Here is a 22,488-nt window from a genome sequence, read left to right as displayed (position 1 = left end):
ATAGGTTTTGTGCTCTAGACCCTTAATCATTTTTGTTGCTCTTCGCTGAACCTGCTCCAGCAAATCCACATCCTTTTTATACTGGAGGGCCCAAACCTGGACACAGTATTCCAGATGTGGCCTCACCAGTGCCGAACAAAGAGTAACTACTTCTCCAGATCTGCTCGAAATGCTCCTCCTAATGCACCCTAGTATGCCGTTAACCTTCTTGGCTACAAGGGCACACTGTTTACTCATATCCAGCCTTTCATCCACCATAACCCCTAGGTCCCTTTCCATCGTATTGCTGCTGAGCCAGTTGGTCCCCAGCTTATAACAATGCTTGGGATTCTTCCGCCCCAGGTGCAGGATGCTACACTTCTCCCTATTGAACCTCATCAGATTTCTTTTGGCCCAGTCCTCCAATTTATCCAGGTCCCTCTGGATTCTCTCTCTACCCTCCAACGAATCTACTTGTCCCCCTAGTTTTGTGTCATCCGCAAACGTGCTGAGGGTGCAATCCAGTCTCTCATCCAGGTCATTAATAAAGATGTTGAATAACACCGGCCCCAGAGCCGAGCCTTGCGGCACTCCTCATGAAACAGACCGCCATCCAGATATCGAGCCATTGACCACTAGCCGCTGGGCCTGACCATCAAGCCACCTTTCTATCCATTTTATAGTCCAAGGATCCAATCCATATTTCCTTAACTTATGGACAAGAATGTTGTGGGAGCCTGTATCAAAAGCCTTGCTGAAGTCAGGGTATATCACATCCACTGACTTCCCCATGTCCACAGAGCTTGTTACCTTGTCATAAAAGCTAATCAGACTGGTCAGGCAGGACTTGCCCCTGGTGAATCCATGTTGGCTACTTTTGATCACTTTGCCCTCTTCCAAGTGCTCCAAAACAGATTCCTTGAGGATTGCCTCCATTATTTTCCCAGGGATTGAGGTAAGACTGATGGGTGTCTAGTTCCCTGGATTGTCCTTCTTTCCTTTTTTAAAGACGGGCGCTACGTTTGCCTTCTTCCAGTCATCTGGCATCTCCCCTGATCCCCCAGAGTCTTCAAGGATAATGGCCAAAGGTTCAGCAATGACCTCTGACAATTCCCTCAGTACCCTGGGGGGCATTAAATCCAGACCCATGGACTTGTGCACATCTAGTTTTTCTAGATAGCTCAGAACTTGTTCCTTCTCCACAGATGACTGCCCTCCACCTTCCCATACTGCATTGTTGAGGACCGTCATGTGGAAGTTGACTTTGTCTGTGAAGACTGAGGCAAAAAAATTATTGAGTACTTCAGCTTTTCCTACATCATCTGTCACTAGGTTACTTTCCTCATCCAGTAATGGCCCCACACTTTCTCTGATAACCTGTTTATTGTTCACATGCCTGTAGAAACCCTTCTTGTTACTCTTCACATCCCTTACCAGCTGCAGTTCCAGTTGTGCTTTCGCTTTCCTGATTACTGCCCGGCATTCTCCAGCCATATGTTTATACTCCTCCTTAGTCAACTGTTCACATTTCTGTTTCTTGTATGCATCCTTTTTGAATTTAAGTTGACGAAGGATTTCCCTGTTAAGCCAAGCTGGTGGCCTACCATGTTTGCATTTCTTACTATGCAGCGGGATTGTTTGTTACTGTGCTTTCAGTAAGACTTCTTTAAAATACTGCCAGTTCTCTTCAACTCTTTTCCCCTTCATCTTCATTTCCCAAGGGATCCTGCACATCCGTTCTCTCAGGGATTCAAAGTCTGCTCTTCTGAAATCAAGGGTCTGTATGTTACTGCTCACCTTTCTTTCTTTTGTCCGGATCATGAAATCTACTATCTTGTGGTCGCTGCAGCCCAGGTTCCCTCCCACTTCTATTTCTTCTACTAGTTCTTCCCTGTTTGTGAGCAGCAGGTCAAGTTGTGCATGGCCTCTGGTCGGTTTCTTCTGCACTTGTACCAAGAAGGTATCCCCAACGTTCTCCAAAAACTTCCTGGATTGTCTGTGTGCTGATGTATTGGTCTACCAACAAATGTTCGGATGGTTAAAGTCTCCCATGAGAACCAGAGCCTGTGATTTGGAAGCTTCACTTAGCTGCCTGAAGAAAGCCTCATCTATCTCATCTCCCTGATCTGGCAGTCTATAACAGACACCAACTACAACATCACCTCTGTTACTTCCACCTCTAAGCTTAACTCAAAGACACTCAACTGGATTTTCTTCTTCCTTATACTGGAGCTCTAAGCAATCATACTGCTCCCTCACATAGAGCACAACTCCTCCTCTTCCTTTTCTCTCATCTGTCCTTCCTCAACAATTTATAGCCTTCCATGACCGTGCTCCAGTTGTGCGAATCGTCCCGAGTCTCCGTTATTCCGACCACCTCATACTTGTTTGACTGTGCCAGGGCCTCTAATTCTTCCTGTTTGTATGACTGGTAATGTAAGAAAATAACATGTTTTAATCCTTCAATACGGAAACACTCCCATTTCAAATTAGATGATGATACAAGGTGTCGTCATTTCCGACTGAAAAGGAAATCAGTGATACAACACTTTTACAGTTTCTCTGTCAGTGGAGGTGCTACATATTTACATCACTTGATACCTGTAAATTTGTGCTGCTTCCTAACAGGAATTTCAAGTCCAGTCACACTTAGTGCCCACAACTTCCCTTTTTTAAAATGTAGATATGTAACCTTCACTTTTAAAAGGATTATAATATATGTATGAAATTTCACTGAAGGTAGGAAGATCTTGCAGTTAGGAAATGAGAATATATAATCCTGTATAATTTATCTGTGGTCTTAATACATATTCCTTTTCTGTTTAGATATGGCTGTTCAACAAGGCCTACTTTTAAGCTGAAATCCATAGCCCAAAGAAAAGTTAATTAAATCCACCATTTCGCTATCAGTTTCTATTTCGCTATCAGTGTGCATTGTGGAAAAACTTATTTCCACAGTATGTACATAATAGCTACGTCTACACTTACTAAAAACTTCAAAATGGCCATGCTAATGGCTAAATCGAAGAATACTAATGCGGCACAGAAACGCATATACAGCGCCTCACTAGCATGCTGCCGAAGTGTCCCAGTTCGCTTGCCTGTGGCTCGTCTACAAGGGGATCCTTTTCGAAAGGACCCCGCCAACATCAAAATCCTCTTATTCTTATCAGGTGACAGAAATTAAGGGGATTTCGATGTTGGCAGGGTCCTTTTGAAAATGACCCCCATGTAGACAAGCCGTGGGCGAGGGAACTGTGGCATGTTCGAAGTGCTGTGGCTGGCAGCATGCTAGTGAGCTGCTGAATATGCATTTCAGTGCCTCATTAGTATTCTTTGATTTGGCCAATAGCATGGCCATTTCGAAGTTTTAGTAAGTGTAGACACAGCCAATGTAAGCAAGAAATGGCAGCACAGATTAAGTGACTTGTGTCATTTTGGACATCTGTACCAGAGTCAAGGTCAGGTTTTCTGCCTCAAAATCCTATACCTTAACCAAAATTATTCTGCCTTGGCTTCTAAAGGAAGGTGCGCTTGCAAATCTTTAATGCAGTAATCATTCATTCGCCGAAGGTTTTTTTTTTCCTAGCTCTTATGACATACTTTCATTTAAAAAAGAAACCTATGTGAAAGAATAGAATTGATAGTGCACTGTGCCATGTCTGCATAAGATGTTACCTAGGATATTCAACTGTCAGTTACCAAGTACTTTTTCTTTCACTTTAAGAAAGTTATAAGGGAAAAGAGGTGTGGTTTTTTTTCCAGGAGCAAATGAAGCTTTTCTCTGGCTAGCACCACCATTGAAAGTGCCTGTCTAGCAAAAGAATCTTTAAGTGTGTAATACTTACAGGATGCAAATACACTTTTTATTAAATAAAAGGCTTGACAGCTATCTTTGACAGATATGGGTTTTCTTTTTGATATGCAATATTGCCCTCTGCTGGTTTACTTAACTGCACTTTAACAGAGAAAGCCATGCTAGTCTATGTACTATCAAAACAAAAAAGCAGTAAAGTAGCACTTTAAAGACTAACAAAATAATTTACTAGGTGAGCTTTCATGGGACAGAAAAGCTCACCTAATAAATTATTTTGTAAGTCTTTAAAGTGCTACTTGATTGCTTTTTTGTTTTTAAATGCATGTTTTTTCCTTCTAGATCACAAATTATAAAACTATATTCTGCCTAATGATTTAATTATCTGTGACAGAAGGTAGAATTTGGCCCTAACTGGCTTAGTTTTAAATACATTATACCAAGGTTCTGATTATTTTCAGATATGCCTGGCACCTGACCTTGCTCTGGTTGTAGAAGTTCTGTGCTTTTCAATATAGATCCCACCCTGTATATCCTCAAACTATGAAAATATTTTTACTAGAAGTAGCAAATAATGAAAAATTGATTCCAAGGGCCTAAATATTTCACATTTACTAGTAAACATACCTCCAAAATAAAATATCTTTTAATAGGAAATATGAACAAACATGTTTAATCTTGTAGTCTTTAGTAGAGTAAGGTTCTAAACTGTAATCTTTGGATACTTTCAGAAGATTACCTTTCCTTCCCCTCAAAATCATACTCTGATACTGTGCCCTTATTTATTCACTGCAGATGTTGCAGTTCACAACTAACTTGTGAAGACTCTTGCTGATTATTTTTTAAATGTCTTGCAATGGCTGTTTTTATGTGGGAGAGTGGTATTACTTGTATTCACCACTTTTTTGTTTATAAAAAAATTAGAACTGCATAAATCTCCAGTTTCAGAATCTCTGCCCCTGGATTACACCATTCTTACAATAAAAATTACAACATGACCCCAAGAGGAGGGAACAAAAATGGAGCCTGTCCAGGGGCCAAAGCTGAAACCTGAGGGTGTGTGTGTGCAGGAAGGGAGTGTAACTTTGGCTTGGGCTTTGCCTTCAGACCTTGCTTGGGCTTAGGGCCAACACCATTGTTGGTGATGCCATAAAAATTGAGTCACAATCTACTTTGGCCTCCCAATGCACAATTTGAGAACCCTGGCACTAGGCCAGGGTTTGGAGACCAAGAGCCATTTTTTAAAAATTCAGTAAAAAAAAAAAAAAACTCAATCCAAGAGCTGCCATGCACATGAATATGAGAAGGTCCTTAATAAATAACATCAAACCATACTTTATGTAGCCCCTATTTTAAGAACAGCACACACAGTGATTTGTAATGTGATACATGTTTACTGCAGGATGTTCACCATTTATCAAAAATAATCAGGAGGTTTCTTTTACTTTGCAGTTATAGCATCAATAGCCACAAAGAAGTCCTTAAAGAGCCACATGCGGCTCTGGAGACGCATGTTGCGGTACATAAGGAAATGCAATTTCTTGCAGTAAACCACTCACGTTTCTAGAGGGGGTAGCTCTTTTCTTGGAGGGAGTAATCAGAATTCTTTGAGGAAACTTTAATTCCAGGATTGAAAGCAGGACTCGTAAAAGTACTTATTTCTATAACAGGTGCTCTATTGCTGCATGCTCTATCTCAGAGCTCTACTTTTCAAGTGTGGATTGTTATCCCCTTCTAGGCAAGAGAGAGGCTTGAGCTAATTTGAAAACATCCCTTACTGGCTTTGCTCTTTGCTGACAATGCCTAAGTGTTTCATATTGTTTTCTCCCAGCAGGCTAAGCCTTTTTCTGCTTCAGGTGCAACTGCATCACACAAGCCCCAGACAGGATGAAACCTGTTTTTTGTTGCTGACTTGATTTTTGGTAGGCCAGGTGTTAGGAAGCTTTGTCCGCGCAACTTTTGGTACACAGCAGCTAGCATGGTTGAGAAACAAGCTGGCTTCAGCCGATGTGTGGCACCTGGCAGTAGCGTACCCACATGCCCTTGACGTGGCTAAGTAGTTTTCCCCCGAGCCCAAAGGTGTACTATAGTTTGTATCGCAGTATAGAACCTAGAAGTACTACCCAAACATCTTCAAGGGTTAGGCAGTGAATTCCTTGGAGACAGTCCTTCCCACTGTCTCCTCCTTCCCCTCCTGAACAGATAAGAATGAAAAGAATTTTTACAGATGGGAAATGGTGGCACAAAGTAAGTGACTTGCCCAAAGTCACACAGTCTGGCACAGCCAGGGCTTCATCCCAGTCTGCAGTTTTAACTAAAGAGCATTGTTCAACTCTTGGTACAACTGAGGTCTAATGGGAGGAGGGTCTGCTGTGGCATTCAATAAAAGGCCCCCCAGCCTACAGCTATCTCTTGTGGAGAAAATTATTGAATTCAGTGCAAATTGAGGGCACTTGGTATCCTTAGCGTACATTTAGTCCAGATAAGTGTTAACCTGTATGTAACCCTTCTATTAATGCCAGATGCCTGCCAGAAGGGCCAGGTTCAACTCCTGTGGGGTTTTCCTGTCAAAGATACAACCAGCTGGCTCGAGCCCCCACCCAGTGGCCTGGGACAATTTCACCCCCCGTGCTAGGTCCCTGTAAGGTGGTTCTCCCCGCCTCGCAAGCACAGAGTCTGAGATAGACCTGGCTTGTTTAATGACCATAACCTACCCCAAGGTTACAGCAACAAAGGGTCCTGTGGCACCTTATAGACTAACAGAAAAGTTTTGAGCATGAGCTTTCGTGAGCACAGACTCACTTCATCAGATGCTGCATTTGATGAAGTGAGTCTGTGCTCACGAAAGCTCGTGCTCAAAACTTTTGGTAGTCCATAAGGTGCCACAGGACCCTTCGCTGCTGTTACAGATCCAGACTAACACGGCTACCCTTCCAATACTTGACACCACCCAAGGTTACAGTGACAGAGGCAGTATATCTAAGAGACAACCCCTTTACCAAGATACCATCCCCATATGCAGTAGAACCAAGTCTCTTGCTGGGGCTCTTGGCCCTTTACCCCACACACAGTTACAGGGGCTACCTTCTGTGGTGCACTCCCAAACCCAAAGCGCACAGATACATCACCAGGGCAGTACTAGCTGTCCACTTGTCTGCAGCCCCCACTTCCTGCCACCAGCCAGTCACCATCCTCCACTGCTCCTCCTACTGGCTGCACATGATTGTCACTCCCAACCCCACTGCTTGGGATCATCCTGAGGCAGAACCCTGTGATTTCAGCTCTGCATGGCTTCAGCTGCCACTCTGTGATTTCAGCTCTTGGTATCTCTAGTGTGGAGTTTCACAAACACCCTAGTATCCAGCTCTATATTTCAACAGGTGGAGAGGGTTAGTCAAGCTAGTCTCATAGCTATATGGCCAAGGCATTCAGCAAGGTGGCCCAACCAGTACTTCTTCCCTTCTCCTTTACAATGCTTTAAACCAGGGAGCCCTGTGTAATCAATGTCTTAGACAGCTATGGTGACTGCCCTGTCCCCCACAACGACCCAGAGCATTAGTGAGATCTCACAACTCCCGCACTGTCAGCTTAAATTGTGATTTTACAACTACATGTTTACAATAGACCAAATCTCATGGCTTACTTGCTACCCATTAGGCTTTTCCTGAAAAGGTATCACATATGCACACTGTTGCATTCTCATGCAGATGACCTCTGGGAGACACATTCCTTCCAGCCTCAGTATCGCACCTGCAGCCCTTTGCATTCTCATGCAGATGACCTCTGGGGGAGACATTCCTCCCAGCCTTCAGAGGCATTGCATTCCTTCTGCCACATTTCCTACATGTAAAATGTTATTTCCCAAGCCTGGAGCCAAAGGGACTTGTTGGGCTCTTCTGCTTCTTTGTTAGGCATTTGGTGGTGTTGCTAGTTCTTGGAGTGAGCTGCAGGGAAATAGGAAGGTAACTTTGCTGGATAGGCAGTTAATGTAAGAGGCTGAGCACAAAATCATGCTAGTGTTGCTGAGGAGCGTGCTGCTTGGGTAGAGAGATGAATTCCATGTCTTTCAAATTCTTCCTTCCCATTGGCTGAATAAAAGTCAAGTGTGGAATTCTGGCTATGACAGGGACTTAGCTGGAATAGGTCAGTGAAGTCAGTGTTTGTGTAGCATATGGATAGGTAATTTAACATCTGCTCTCATATTTACAATTGTGCTCATTTCAGTTCAGCTGGTATAAAGCAGCCTTTCCTGAAAGGGTACAAACATAAAACCCCTACAACTAATGACTAATGCATATTTCTGATATATGCTTCTGCTTTCCAATGTACATTTGTAAATATGCACCTGAGAACTTTGACGTACATCAAAGGGAAAGCTGTGTAGCCTGTGTTGCTGTAGGAAGGGAGGAATACGCTGACCTTGTGAAGTACTTTATTTGGAACTCCTCTCCCTTGATCTGCCATGATAGCTTAATGAATACATGGGACTTTTCCACCGAGTGTGACTTCTACTCTCACCAATTTTTAAAAAATGATTCCTCTTAGCTGGCCTGGTGTAAGGAAGTGAAGTCATGTGTGAGACACTAAAGATTTGAATTAATATTTGTTCATCTAGTCTGATCTGGCACAGTGCTGAGCACTCTCAGCTGTCTTCCATAGTAGTGGCAGCTGATGATGCTCTGCTCCACATGGCATCAAGGCCATTAAATTTGTTAGGTGAACCCATACTGCTGGGGATCTGCTCTAAAACTTTAGGGAACAGCTCCCCAGTTGTTCTTTTTAAAGTGTGTGTGAGAGGCATAGCCAGGTTGCACCCCCATGTGGAAATATCTCTGGCTTTTCTCATGCAACTTCTCTTCTCTCTCCTTTTTGCATGCCTCTTTCAAAGACAGGGAAGTTTATAAAATCATGGAGGCCTACGCCTAACCAAAGCATTGTCCAGCATCAACCGATCACTTTTGCCACTTCCTATAATACTCCTGATAATCACCTGGAACATGTTCAAAACTGCTGGCAAACTAAATTCATGCACTTACAAATATGATACGCATCTACCACTTCTGTTGGGTTTTTAGTTGCTCCATGTGGTTGAGTGCTGAATTGTCCTGTGAAACAAATAAAAATTATATCCTATTTCCAACCCTTAAAAAGTAATGCTTCATATAGAATGACAGGTTAAAAAGAAGACAATAATTCTTCCATGTGGAAGAGACCTAGAGCTGTTTTAAAGCACACCAGAGTTGCTTTGGTAACTGGATGATGACTGACCCTGGATTACTGTTGTTGCTTAATTCATAACGAGTTCTTTTCCATCTTCAAAGCATTTCCCAGACACGCAATAATGTAACACACCCACCCCATAGAAGTAATGCATGAAACCATGTTGAAAAAAACTTAGAATATGGCAGGCCAGTTTTAATGCCACATTTCATCAACTTTTAAGTGATGAAGTCATTGGATTAACAAAATTTCAACCAAAAATTTTTGTCTTCTATTCACTGTTTCCTTCAGTGTTTTCCTAATGGGTAATTATTTCTCATTCAGGTCCTCTGCTTTCTTCCCATTATAGATTTTTAGCATTTGTGCCTTTTTCCTGCAGCTTGTTTGAAGTGTTTTCCTCTGTCATACTCGTTACCTTTCAGTGTTTTTTGTGCTAATGTTCCTTTGATATGGTAGCTTGAGCAGGAGCTGAATCCTCTGCTCTATAGTATAGATGTCACTATTCCTGCAGCAAAGTAGTGTATTAAATTGTTACCCAGCAGGCGTATCAGTAAGCATGAGGTTTATTGGTGTGCTTACTGGTTAAGTGGCCCTTACCAGTTAACTCCAGCAATGGTGAGCTGTGCTGGGCTGGAGCAGATCTGACTGTGGTCAGGGTGTGGTGGGGGGCACTGGTGCACCAAGTGGCAGGATACTAGGACAGCTGCAGGGCCTTAGTTAAAATGGTTAAGCACTATTGGTTAATCATTTTAACTTGCCTACAGCAAGGCAGTCACTTAAAGTCCCATCAGTGTGGGTGTTTCCCTTATATACTTTCCTGAGCTCTTAATCCCATCGTGTTTCTTCTTGTGAGTGTGTGCACGTGCTCTTCTTCCCACTTACTCTCTAAAGCCAAATTTTCTTCTTCCAGCTGATCTTTCCTCCTTTTTGCTCTCCAGTTTCAGAAACTCTCTTCTCTCCTAAGAACTATACTCATGTCTCTCCTCATCCCTAGATCAGTGCTCCAGTACTGGTGTGCCGAGAAGCAGCGCTTAGTGTGCTGTCAAATTTTGAGGAAAAAAAATATTTTAATTGAATAAATCAGGGGAGAGGGGATAACCTGTGGCTCTTTGAGCCTTTCAGTGCAGCTCTTCCTTGGAGCTGTACACTGGGAGTGCCATCGGCCACTCTGTGCATGTGCCCCATTGCTTGACAGGAGAAGTGCATGGTGGCAGCCACGGTTCTGGTGAGTTGCTGTCATCAATTTTGAGCAAAGAACTGGGGGTGTCTGGTGCTGGGGGAGGGGGCCTGGGGTGGCCTGGCTGAGGGGGAGGGGATTGGGTTATATGTACTGGGTGTGCCATGAGGTGATAAAGTGGCTAAGCACTGCCCTAGAGTCCGCCTGACTGTCCTCTTTCCCTACTGGTAACAGACAGTGCTTACCCTGCCTGTGGAGTCTTCCATCAGAGCTGTACTGGGATGGCTTTTGCCGCTGCAGCAGTGGAAACAAATAAGGAAAAAGCTTTTGATCAGTATGGGGGTGGGGTGAGGGGCAGGCTGGTGTGTGCATGGTGCCATTCAGGAAGGCTGACACCATCAGGCATGGGTAGTTTGTCCACCAGAATCTGGCAGAGTAACTTCTGGTAGAGTGGATCCACTGTGGTAAGACACTAAGGTGGGTGGGATAGAAGGGGTCATGCAACAGCTCATAGAGCAGTAACATGGCTAGGTGGCAGATAGTAATAGTAATAGTATCCATGTCTTTACTATGGAGAAAATGAAGTATGAAGAGTTGAAAGAGTTTGCTTAAGGCAGCAGACTGAGTCTGTCAGTACTAGGGTGTCACTAAGTGGTTCCTGACTTCCAGACTGGTTTCCAGTTGTTTCAAATTAAGCCGAAGTCTTGATGTGTATCCAGCTCACTTCTCTTGACTTGTCTGCTTTTCAGGTGTGGCAGATGAGGAAGCTCTTGCTGAGGAGTGCAGCCGTAGAGGACAACATGCCCTACCTTTCCAGTCTACCAATATCCGCCTTCCGAAGTCCCACAAGCCTGCCACTTTCCCCAAACATGCCTATCAGAATGATGAGGTGGAAGAACAAGACAGAGCTCGGGTTACGAGCAGCTTGGAGACCCCTTTTTATTCATCAGGTGTGCACATAAAGGTTAATGAGACATGTACTGAAAATGACTCAGGTAGTCAAAAGAAAACTTCAAAAACCCCAGAAAGAAAGCATTGTTGTATACTGACTTAATTCCAGCTCCCTAGTGAGTCTTTCATCCCGCATTAGCTGTGCACCGCAATTCAGTCTAGATTCACAAGATAGGACACCTCCTCTTTCAAAGGAGGATGAAAGTATGATCCTGTAGGAATGAGCAGAAAGTAATGCTCTCAGAAATTATACACATTTTTTGCCTTTAAAGACAGGAAGATTCTGAAGTACTCAGTGTGCTTTCATATTTATTTAACTAAAATGCAGGGTGTTCCTTTCCCAAAAGAGATTAAGTCCAGACGTGAGCAACTGAATATTGTTCCTGGAAGTGGGAATTCCGTGAGCCCTCAGTCTTCAGTACTGTAGCTAGGAGCAAGCTACCCAGTCCAGATGGATAGACTTGAACTTGTGCGGTAAAACTAATAGTAAGGCCTTTTGTGGTTCTGGTTCTCCAACCCATCCATCTGCCAGAGTCTACATCAGCACCACAACATCCACACTTACTTGTAGTGTGCTTGCATGAATGAAGCTAGCACAGGTCTGTCTACCCTGGCTGGGAGGCTTGCTTCCAGCTGTACAATGGATATTCCAAAGGTGCTTTGCATGGATTGTGCTCTCTTGCATAAATTGATTTCTGGAGAGCTGAGCAGCCTGCAAAGGTAAATAAGGAATCCCAACAATAGTCCTGATTACCTTCTGCCATAATTTTGAACATATCCAGTCATTAAGTTCTAGATCAGATTAGTCAATGAAAACCTGGAGCAGAAGATATGAGATGAACCTGGATTTGGATTTTGTGAATGTCCCGTTTCTGTGACTATCAAACCTTAGATTTGACCTTTGAGGGAATTCAGATTCCATTTCCTCTAAATGGAATGGGAAGTGAACACTTTCTAAGCAGTATCCAAGTTTGTCAAAATGTTGTTTCAGTTTTTGTTGCAACCTTAACACTATTTACATAGTTTATCTTCAAATCTGCTTACATTCTATATGAATTAGGCTATAATTCAAGTAAGTCCCAAGTGAATGTGTACAGAGATCTAATGTGACTCATTGGTCACTGTCTGCGCTGCAGAATCTTGTCATCACTCACATAATCCCTTGTCACTTTTTAGTGTTCACTCAACAGCTGTAAGGATATAGGGTGAGTGGGAGGGGGAATCCTGGCATCATTATAGCAAGTTGTGCCAGTGACTTAGTAGGTTCAGGATTTCTCAGTTATTCTGTAATTGTTTTACACTTACTGCTTTGTTTCCCTAGTAGACTGTGATTGCCGAAAAAGATGTTGGTTGTTGGCTTAAGTGGAAGGATTCAAAACTAAAAACTCCCCCCTCCTCCATTTTGAATTCTTTGTTGAAGCTTAAGTCAATGCAACTACTCGGTTATAAACCACTAGATAATGAGCCTTTATGATAAGAAGTGAACTCTGCACCTGGTGCCACTCAAGTCCTTGATTATGCAGATAACCTCCACTCTGTCTGAAATCCCAAACATCACAGTGGAATCTAGACCAATTGCTCTCATGGTAAAATGTTAGAAAACTAGTGTGCTATTGGCATGTTCTACAGCCTGGTTCAAAGCCCCTTGAAGTCAGTGACAGTTTTACCATTGATCTCAATCAGCTTTGAAATGAGGAGCTAACACAATGCCACCACCAATGAATATCCATAGGGCACCAGTGGGGCACAAACCACAGTTTGACAACCACTGCTACAGCACAGCACCTGAGATTAAGGTAAAATTATGTAGTCAGCCACTTTTGTTGCAGAAGCCAAATAATTGTCAAGGGTCTTCAATAAATGGAATTAAATTTGTGGCCATTGTACAAGGTTGTTGTGTACTTAAAACCTTGGAAAGTATGGTTGAGAGAAATTTAGTTTCCCATTCAGTGTGTCAATTTATCACACAAACTGAACATAATTTGGGTTAAAGATGTTGGAATGGAGCCAAATCAGCACTCTCATTTTTATCAACTGCTTCTTGCCTTCCTAGAGAAATGTATTAAGTCTCACATCACTAACATTAGCAGATAGGTGGCTCAGCTGCATTTTAGAAGATAGAAAATTCATGTTGACACCACGTTTACCTCAAACAACTTCATAACTTTAACAAACTTGAACAAACCCATTTGATATTTAAGTCCATCTATCCTCCAGATATATGTTTGAACTTTAAAAATATAACTTGCCTAGTGAAGTGGTTTAAATGTTTTAAGGTTAATAATAGTGTGCAATTAATACATAGAAATTAAAAGTTCTTAACTTGTGAATTAATACTGCAAGTTTTTTTCCCTCTAGAGCGACAAAATATCTTGTATTAACCTATATGTGATATCCTAATCCATTCATTACGTGACATCCATTTTCATCTGCTGGCATTACTGAAAAGAACCATTTTTAAAAAAAACTTAGCATAACTAATCTTGGTCTAATTCTAGCATGGAATCCTCAGCTGAGAAGTCAAACTACTAGAATTTACTATATCCACAATGCAGTCTCTTTTTTTGCAAATGTCATTAATTATGTTGTGAAGTAGTAAAATCACCAAACATATTTGGTTTCCCCAATTCATTACTCTGTAATTTGCCAAGGTACTGTGATTTGACTGTACATTGGATGAAAAAAAGCTTGGCAAGCTGCATAAGAAGAGTTGCTGGCCAGGGGTGAGGGTGAGGCTGGGGAAAAAGGTGTGACTGGAGAACCAGCCCAAGGGATCTTTTGGGAGGCAGGAGTAGAGCTTGAATGACTATTCCGTGGCTGCTCCTAGCCTGCCTAGGATATGGGAGCTACTGAACTCCTGTGTGGGCACAGCATGGGAAAATTGGACAGTGGATGTGGTCACTGGTTTGCTGCCTCCTGGCCTGGGCTCAGAGACCTGCTTTCAGGCACTGCTCTCTTGCTCATGAGGGTGGAACAACTGTCTTCCACACTGAACTATGTTAGTGACTCGTGCTTACAGGGCTTCCTATACTGTATGGCCTTGCAAGCTTCTGCTTGCCCTGGATGACTTAAAGAAAAAATCAGGGTTTCTTCATTAGCAAAAGATAGGTAAGTAGCCTTTGTTTAGGTCATTATATTTTCATGGCAATTCTGCATGACTGACTAAATGTAGCCTGGTGAACAATATAAAGGGAAGACCAGAGTAGGTGGGTAAAACTTTTTTTGTGTTGGGGTGGGGGGCAGATTCTTAACAGCTGGTTTGACAGTGAAGCTAAATTACTTCAGATGGCTGGACAACAAAGCTGGGTGAACTCAGGTTACAAATAAGGTGCAGCATTGGAGTAGTGAAGTTAACAATTGAAGCAACTTAACAAGGGATGAGGTGCGTTCAGCATCAGTTGAAATCTTTGAATAAAGATTGTTGTCTTCCTAAATGATATGTGACAGCTGAACAAAGTTACAGACGTGGTGCCAGAATTAGAGAGTGAAATTCTATAGCTAGTGTTGTGCAGGGAGTTAAATACCATCTTGGTGTTACTCTGTCTCCCAAATCAAATCAGGCCTAGTTTTTTGTGGTATGATTTTTTGGGCCTGAGGTGGTTCATAGGAAGATGTGAAAATAAAGTTATTAATGATAACAGGGTGTGATTTGAAAGTTAGCTTTTAACATGCTTGCAGTTTGAATAATCAAATATATGTTAAAGCAGAATAATAGAAAATATTTTTGTTCTTTAGGCCAGTCCCCTGTGCAGGATTTGTCAGCCTCAGAAGCCTGAAGTGCAGAACTGAGCCACTGCTCATCCACTTCATGGGGAGAGGTTGTGCAGGGAGATTCCACCTCTTGAAAGTCTGATGCTGTGTCTGCACTAGCCCACTTCCCTGAGAAGGGAATAATAATGAAGTACTGGGGTGAATATGCAGCACCTCATGAGGCTAATTCTCCCCGCAGCAAGTTTGAAGTTGCAAACTTCAAAGTGCCCGCATGCTGTGTAGCTGCGAGCACTTGGAAGGACCCACCCAACTTTGAAGTGCCCTTACTCCCAAAAAGGCAGGGGAGTTGTTTGAGGTCACATAGCTTCAGTTTTACTTCAGTTGGCTTTTTAGGGGTAAAGCAACTTTGTCTTTTGAAGCCTTTCCTTAAGTGGAAACTTTGTAGAGAAATGGTGTTCAGGGTTAGGAAGGAAAGTATGTAAAGGTAAGGACGTAATGGAATGTAAGAAGGGTTTCCGGGTTCTAGGAACAGGTTCCAGTTCATTGTCTGGACTGCTTCATCTGGTACTGTTGGTGACAGGAGCTGACAAAAGGCAGAGAATGCCAAGTTAGTGGCTGCAATCTGAATTTCAATTGGCCTGTTTTCTGCATATAGAGCAGGTCTTGGGAACTTTTCAGGGGCTATTGACCCACATGAAAAATCAGTTCGGGGTGCAAAAGAAAAAAAAACCTTCACTGATCTGACCCCTGACTGAGAAGCAGAAAAAGCTCCCCTTATTCCCCTCACATGTAACCGCTGCAGCCTTAGAGGCCCAGGCTAGTGGATTTTGTGGGCTCCCCTGCACTCTGGGTTGGGGCCAGAATGAGGTGTTGTGTGTGTGGGAGGAGGGTGCTAGGAAGTGGGGTAGGGTTATTGGGTGGGTCATAGGGTGTCTGGGCAGGAGGGGGATGCAGGAGCAGGCTGGAGGTGTGGGGTCTGGATGGGAGGGAGGGGGCAGTAGCAGTCTTGGGGTTGGGTGGGAGGGTGCAAAATCAGGCTGGGAGTTCAGGGTCTGAGAAGAAGCGGTTCAGGAGCAGGCTAGGGTGGGTGGGAGGGGGTGCAGGGTCTCCCCTTCCCCCCGCCTCCCCAAAGGGCTCTCCTTAACAGTTTGCTGGGATCCTTGCTGCAGCTGCCCCAGGCTGGGAAACCCTCCTGCCTTCCCTCCCACTGCCTGGGGTGGCTCTGGGTGGCAATCCCTCAAATAGGGAAGGGTTCTGTGGCTTTCCTCGCTGCCGCGTGGTCAGGGAGCACTGAAGGGCCTACCAGCTTGCTGCCTGGCAGGGAGAGCAGAAGCAGCTCAGGCCATGGGTTCCAGCCGCTGTCACCTGGCAGGGAGTGCAAAAGTGGCTCTAGCACTTGTGGTGGTGTTGCCTGCTCCCTCCAGCCACCTAACCTGCGTGTGGGCCTACGTGCAGTAAGAGAAGCTGTAAGTGTCCACGCTGACCCTCCACCTCACCCTGCAGGCTGGATTCAGTGGAATCCCTTCGTTCCCTCAGTGTTCTGATCAAAGATGGGGGAGGCAGCAGAGCTGAGACAGAGGTTCCCCACCCTGATAGAGAGCCTTTGTCAAGCACTGATGAGCCTCCTTATACAGCCTCTCAAGCCTTGTGTAATTGCTCTCTGCATTGCAATACCTAATGTTTAGAAAAGTATCCTGGTCATTTCTGGGTGTGAGAACTTTCTCTCTCCACCTGCTCCCAAAACAGACTGTTTGACTGAACAGAGACTGTAAAAAGCCAGAGCCATTGCCACCAAACTGGATTGTGTGACTTCTTATCATTTGTTTCACCCTGGGCTCTGGCCATATCTCTGACTCTCCAGAGATAAGCATTTCAAATTAATCAAATATTAACATTGATGAAGCAGCAGTGTCATCTCGCTACAATTTGTAATCTGCCTGCCGTTAAATTTTGCTGCTTGGTAATTCAAGTAACTTTGTCTTCCATTGACTTTTTGGGGGCAATGTTGAATCCCAATGAAGGTAAATAGATATGCTTCAGTTGCAAAGGTCAGTGGCATTATTCCTATAAGAGCTAAAGGGCTAAGCACTATGTTTTATTAGGAATTACTCAATATGTTTGGGTTGGATTTTCTGCTGCTGCAGATTATCCTAGCACAGCTGATTCATCCCAGCAGAGATTCTGGAATGCTTTCATGGGGAGAAAAGGATTTTATCCCTGACGTTGAGCAATGAAGAATATGGGTTATCCTGCCTTTCCAGGAGTAGTTCTAATGTAGCGTTTTGGAGTCTAGTTTAAAATATGCCGTGTGATAGGGTTTCCATTGTTTCCGTGAGATAATTCCAGAGGAAAGTCAGTCTTCCAATTCCTTAGTGCATCTTTATTTTAACTTAGCGCTGGTTTGGTCAGTTACTTATGTGATGAAGCATATTGTGTCTATATACAAGTAAATTTATATCCGATTGGCTGTATCCTGGTTAACAGATGCAGGATTCCTTTTGGTGGTTTTGAATGCATGCTTTTTAAAAGCCAAATAGTGAAATATTAACTTCAGCAGTTGTCATCAGTATTCCGAATTACTGACAGTCTTTTGTGAAGGGAAAATGAGAGCAAGGGCATAAAATCATTAGGCTGTAATAGTTCCTTTCTGTTCTCCTTGCTAACATAGTCATTAAACTGTCTAGTGCAGGGTGGCTGATCACGCTGATGATTTTTGCTTTTCTCACTAAAAGAAGAAGTCTGGTGAATTCAGACCTTTGCTAACAGATTCTTTTTTTGTAAGAGATCCTTCACCTGATCACCTTATTCTGCATTGTCTCCTCTCCTGTTTACCAAGGGAGTTGCTAGTTCCCTCTGGCCTGTGGCATTCAGATAAGGCAACTTAAGAAGCTTTTCCGATTGTAGGTCAAGGGAAGTTGAAGGGGCTTGACTTTCAGAAGTGAGGTACTTTAGTATGTGAAGCAAAATGTTAATGACAGTGCTTCATTTTTAGTAGTAAGCACATGTTCAGTCACTTTAATATAGTGGCAGCATTTGTGGACACCAAGGTGGTAGAATGCTTTTGAGTAAAAATCTCTTTGTCAGCATCTCCAGAAGTTTCCATCAAAACACTGTTGTTTTTTTTATCCTTCAACAGCAAAACAGGTTTCCTCTTCAGTTTGCCCAGGCTGAGAAGATATGGCTGACTGATTTAAAAAGGAGCACAGTTTCTTAAATCCTATAGTTTCTATGCATGAATGATAAGACAATGCTGAGTGAAGAGCGTAGAAGCTGAAATAATAACCAAAGAACAGGTTTGCCATTGGCAGCAAATAGGTGCAACTCCAGTGAATTCAAAAGCAGTTGTCTTGTTTCTGAAGTGAATTTGGCCCAAAAGAACATCATATAGTTCTTCTGACCAAGAGCTGGAAACTTACCTTGAAGTTCTGCAGTTGGGATGTGGACAGAACTCTGGCGTAAGGTATTCTAGAGCCCACAGTCAGGTTGTAAAACAGGCTGGTTAATACATAGCTCTCACCTAGTGCTTTCAATCCATTAACCTCAAATTACTTACTTGAGTAAGCCAGTATCATTATTCCCCCTTCCAGATGAGGGAAATGGATTTAGAAAGTGAAGTCGTGCTCATGATTACCTAGCAGGTAACCAGCAACATCAGGAGCAGAAAAGTCTGCATGTTCCCATGCTGGTGCTTCTATCTACTTATTCCACTCACCCTCTCCAGCCTTATCTGTGACAGAGTAGTGAGATTTGATTTGTTTTGTCTGTCATCCACAGGCTCATGTTGCTGTTCACTGACAAAGTATTGCTGAGTTAGAAGCACGTGTTTTTTCTTAAAGCTTTGTGTAGCATTTCTTTAAGGGAATTGTACATAGATGACATTGTTCTAAATCTGTTGTCTTTGTTTCAGATTAGAATTAGACTTTAGTGGAGATGGTTTCTGTTTTCAATGGTGAATTGTAACCAACAAAAGCCTGGGTGGAAAGTTCCATTTTCCCCAAGTTTGAAAGGAAGCAGATGAATTCTGGTGCACAATTCTGGCTTCCAAATCACTTCTATGCATGGTGATAGTTATGTGACGGTGCCAGTTCTAGGGGTGGGCAGGCAGGGCAGTCAAGCCAGGCCGTAACTTATAGGGGCTCTGAATGGCTTAGTCTTTTTGCTCCACTCTGATTGGCTACCTCTTTTTTTGGTTAACAGAAGTTGGGCCAAAGAATTTTCACCCTTATTGATGTAATGGCTAGAGCTGCTCCTGCAGTGTGATCAAATGACCTGAAGGAAATCATGAAAAAAGCATATAAGGTGCTGGACAAACAAAGGCTTCATTTGCATATGTGCCTCTGAAGTGCAGCTAGATAGTTAATTATAAACTCAAGAAACTTAGTCCTGATAGCATAAGGCTTACAATATAAATCCTTCTAACTTAACTAGCTGATGAAGTAAGGTCATGGCTGATATTCAGCATACGCAGTGTGCTTCACTAAATGTTAACATTTAGCATTTTATTTATTTACTTAAGGTTGGTATTCTCTATTCTTAGACTGAGGAAGTCCTACTGCAGGCACCCATTGTGATTTCAATTGTTGTGGACAGGCAAGAGCATTGTCTGTGTATGTGCTAGGCTCATTTATTTTTTGTCCCCCTTTTGTATGTGATCTTCCTGAATGGCTTTGTAGTCCTTCTAGTGAATGTTTTTACATCATTCCAAACTTCAAAGATACCAAAGCTTCTCTTTCCCAGCTTTGTGTTAGACTTAATCAAACTGGTCACTAAAGAAACCAGCCAAATTGGGCCAAGTCTTCTTGAAAGAATATCAAACCATTCAGAGAATGTGTGCATTTCTAAAGAAGGAAAATCAATGAAGTATTATGAACAGTGTTTTACAAGCCATATCTCCTTAGGATACAAAGAAGGCAGCAAGAGGAGGAAGCAGAAGCAGAGAGAGGAACAGAAGAAGAAGAAGCCAACCAAAGGGAACCACTAAAATGGACTCCTCTGATACTCATACCTTTACAGTGACACCATATGTTATAGTTACATTTGAGCACATTTTTGTGTATATTTTTTTTCAAATGTATACACTATTAGAAAGGAAAATGACTCATGTTTAAAACTACACTTGCACTACATTACCTTTTAGCAGCGCAGTGGCTTTTTTACCTGTCACTTTGGGGACTTCAGAGGAGGCTGATCTTGGTTAAAGGTGCACTGTATTTAAAGTCTGGCAAATCCTATAGAAACACTTACTTTTTTTCCTTCCCAGCAACTAGCTCTACTGTAATCTAGTGCTTTTCTCTAGGATATAAGGGGTTGTAACAATGCCACTTTATCTCTGCTCCTTTTGGTATCCTCCAGCCTGTTGAAATATGTGAGCTAAGACCTAGATCCTGTTCCTGTAGAAATCAGTAAGCTTTCCCAGTAACTACAGTGGGAGTAGGACTAAGACTTTAAGAAATAATCTAGTAATAATTATGGAAACGTCGTAATTTGATTTTGTTAACTTTTTCTAACTTAAGCAGAAAGCTATTATTTGTTATAATTAAGTATGCTGTCACATTTATGTTGTATTGTAAAGTTATATCTGATGATTTAAGAAAGCCAGTGTGATTCTGGTCTTCTGTACGTATTTATTCTGACTCATTATGCATGGTAGACTCCTGGTGAATCACTGAGTGAAATTATTGCTAGTGTTTTTCCCCTTTGAATTCCTGCAAAGTCTTTCCAGACAAATTATTTAAATGTTCTAAATTTACCCTTGATTTCTGCTGAGTGGATTTCAGATTCTGAACATGTTTTCAGATTCCATATGATTTTACTAAGTAATTATTTGTGGAAATATATGTCGGTCACATGCGAGGAAAGCATATTTAAATCAGTTACATTGCAGAACTAAACTTTTAGTTTGGAAACACTTTCTTCACTTAAAAAAATATTTTGAGTGTGGCAAGATGACTTCCTTGCTTTCCATAATTGTTTCATGTGCATGACATGCTTCTTCTTCTAACCTTTTAATTGAGCACTAAATAGAATTCTTCTGTTAACTGCATGTTTCTTGCTAGTATGTTGCCTTTTCTCTTTAATTTCTATTCCTAGAAATTATCAGCCATGTATTTGTTTTATTCTTTTGTCTTTGCTCTTTTTGCCGGTATGTTGGTAAGGCAATGGACTCTATTGGCTATGTTTGCCTGGCACTGTTTGAAACCCAAATTTCCTGGAAAAATTCACTCATCTTTGGTATTTGAAAAAAGTAGCAATGCACATGATGTAAGGGAGAAGCCAAACAGAAAAGTAAAATCTGCTGTTGTAGAATGTCTGTGAAAAGATAAGAAATGTTGGTTGAGCACAGTATTTGGATGGTTTAGCATATGTTTGCATTAGGGAAATGTAACCTTATGCAGATAGCTAGGGTGTTAAATTAGGTTACCTGAAATTTAAGATTGAGAACAGTTTTTTGTTTGTCACTTACAAGTACCACTGAAATATTTTGTGCAGTGTTACTAATATTTAAAAATAAAAGCAATTATCTTTATTCTTTGTCATTTTTAACTGTGAAAATAGTCGTGCCCTGACATGAGTTATTTACAGTAAATCCTTGAAATGCACGAGTTCAAGTTGTGCTTAACTCGCATTAACATGAGTTAAGCACAAGTCAAAATCTCACTCCCCACGTGGCTCCGGTTCAAACCTTCCCCCAACCCCGCTCACCACCTGCACGCACCTCCAGCTTACCCCCCACCCATATGCCTGACTCTGGCTCACCCTCCTGCCCCCTTGTGCGGCCCCGATTCAAACCCCATGGCCTGGCTTATGACCTAAGCACAGCTCCAGCTCACCACCTGAACCATGCCCCCACCCTGGTTCAGCTGCTGCCCCCACATGGCTCTGGCTCAACTCCATCCCCCTGCAGCCCTAACCCACCCTAAGCTTAACCTCCCTGCGCCCCTCCCACGGTCCCAACCCACTACCAGGCTTAACCCTCTGCAGCTGTTTTCTCCCCCCCGCCCCCAGGATTTACCTTTCAAAAGGAGCTCCAGGCGGTTCTGCTGCTTCCCCAGCAGCAGAACATGTGTTCCAACAGGGGAAAAAGCCACCCCCAACTTATGTGAAATTCCAGTTACATGAAGGTGCATGGGAACACAACCCTTGCATAAATCGAGGCACTACTGTATACCTAAATTAAGCTTTGGGGTACTAAAGGAAATGGAGGTACATGATCATAAAACACTCAAGTAACGATGAAGAATTATTTGTTTATCAAGAATTAACAATGTAACAGATTTGTACATATGGTAGACATGATGCAATGGGCACACTTAGTTAATTCTAGATTTCAAGAGTATTGTTTACAAAGAGGCTCCCTCCGCTTAAATAGGGAATACTGCTAAAATATGAAATACTTTCATGTTCTGATGGAAATGCATCTGCTGTAAGAATGGCATTCATACTGAAACCACAGGGTTACTTTGAATTCAGCTATTTTATGGGATTTTTGAAAATCACTCCATTTTTGGGAACTTTTTGTTTCTGGGAGGGAAAAGATCTCCCACTACACTGTGAGATTCTTTCAAATGGTGGGCACCTTTGGCTCACATGTGTATATTCTAGTAACAGAAGAGTGACAAGAAGAGGCAATAATAGA

At 42.5% G+C, this 22,488-nt stretch overlaps 1 protein-coding gene across 4 annotated transcripts in view; it reads left to right on the top strand.

Annotated features, from left to right (window-relative positions):
* DNAJB6 (DnaJ heat shock protein family (Hsp40) member B6) overlaps positions 1-21,378 on the top strand; it is a 94,424-nt gene extending 73,046 nt beyond the window's left edge. For 2 of the 4 annotated variants that reach the window (XM_074985058.1, XM_074985059.1), the window contains exon 9: positions 10,940-14,443. In XM_074985058.1, coding sequence (XP_074841159.1) covers positions 10,940-11,244 — 305 coding nt within the window. In that variant the 3' untranslated portion in view covers positions 11,245-14,443. Of the gene's footprint in view, positions 1-10,939; positions 14,444-19,750 lie in introns of those variants that run through there. The other 2 variants (XM_074985060.1, XM_074985057.1) reach the window with 2 other exon arrangements.
* The last annotated feature ends 1,110 nt before the right edge of the window (positions 21,379-22,488 follow it).

Source organism: Carettochelys insculpta, chromosome 2, assembly GCF_033958435.1.
Source record: "Carettochelys insculpta isolate YL-2023 chromosome 2, ASM3395843v1, whole genome shotgun sequence".
Lineage (NCBI taxonomy): Eukaryota > Metazoa > Chordata > Testudines > Carettochelyidae > Carettochelys > Carettochelys insculpta.
The sequence above is the reverse complement of the archived record's forward strand: the minus strand, read 5'-3'. Positions and strand labels throughout refer to the sequence as shown.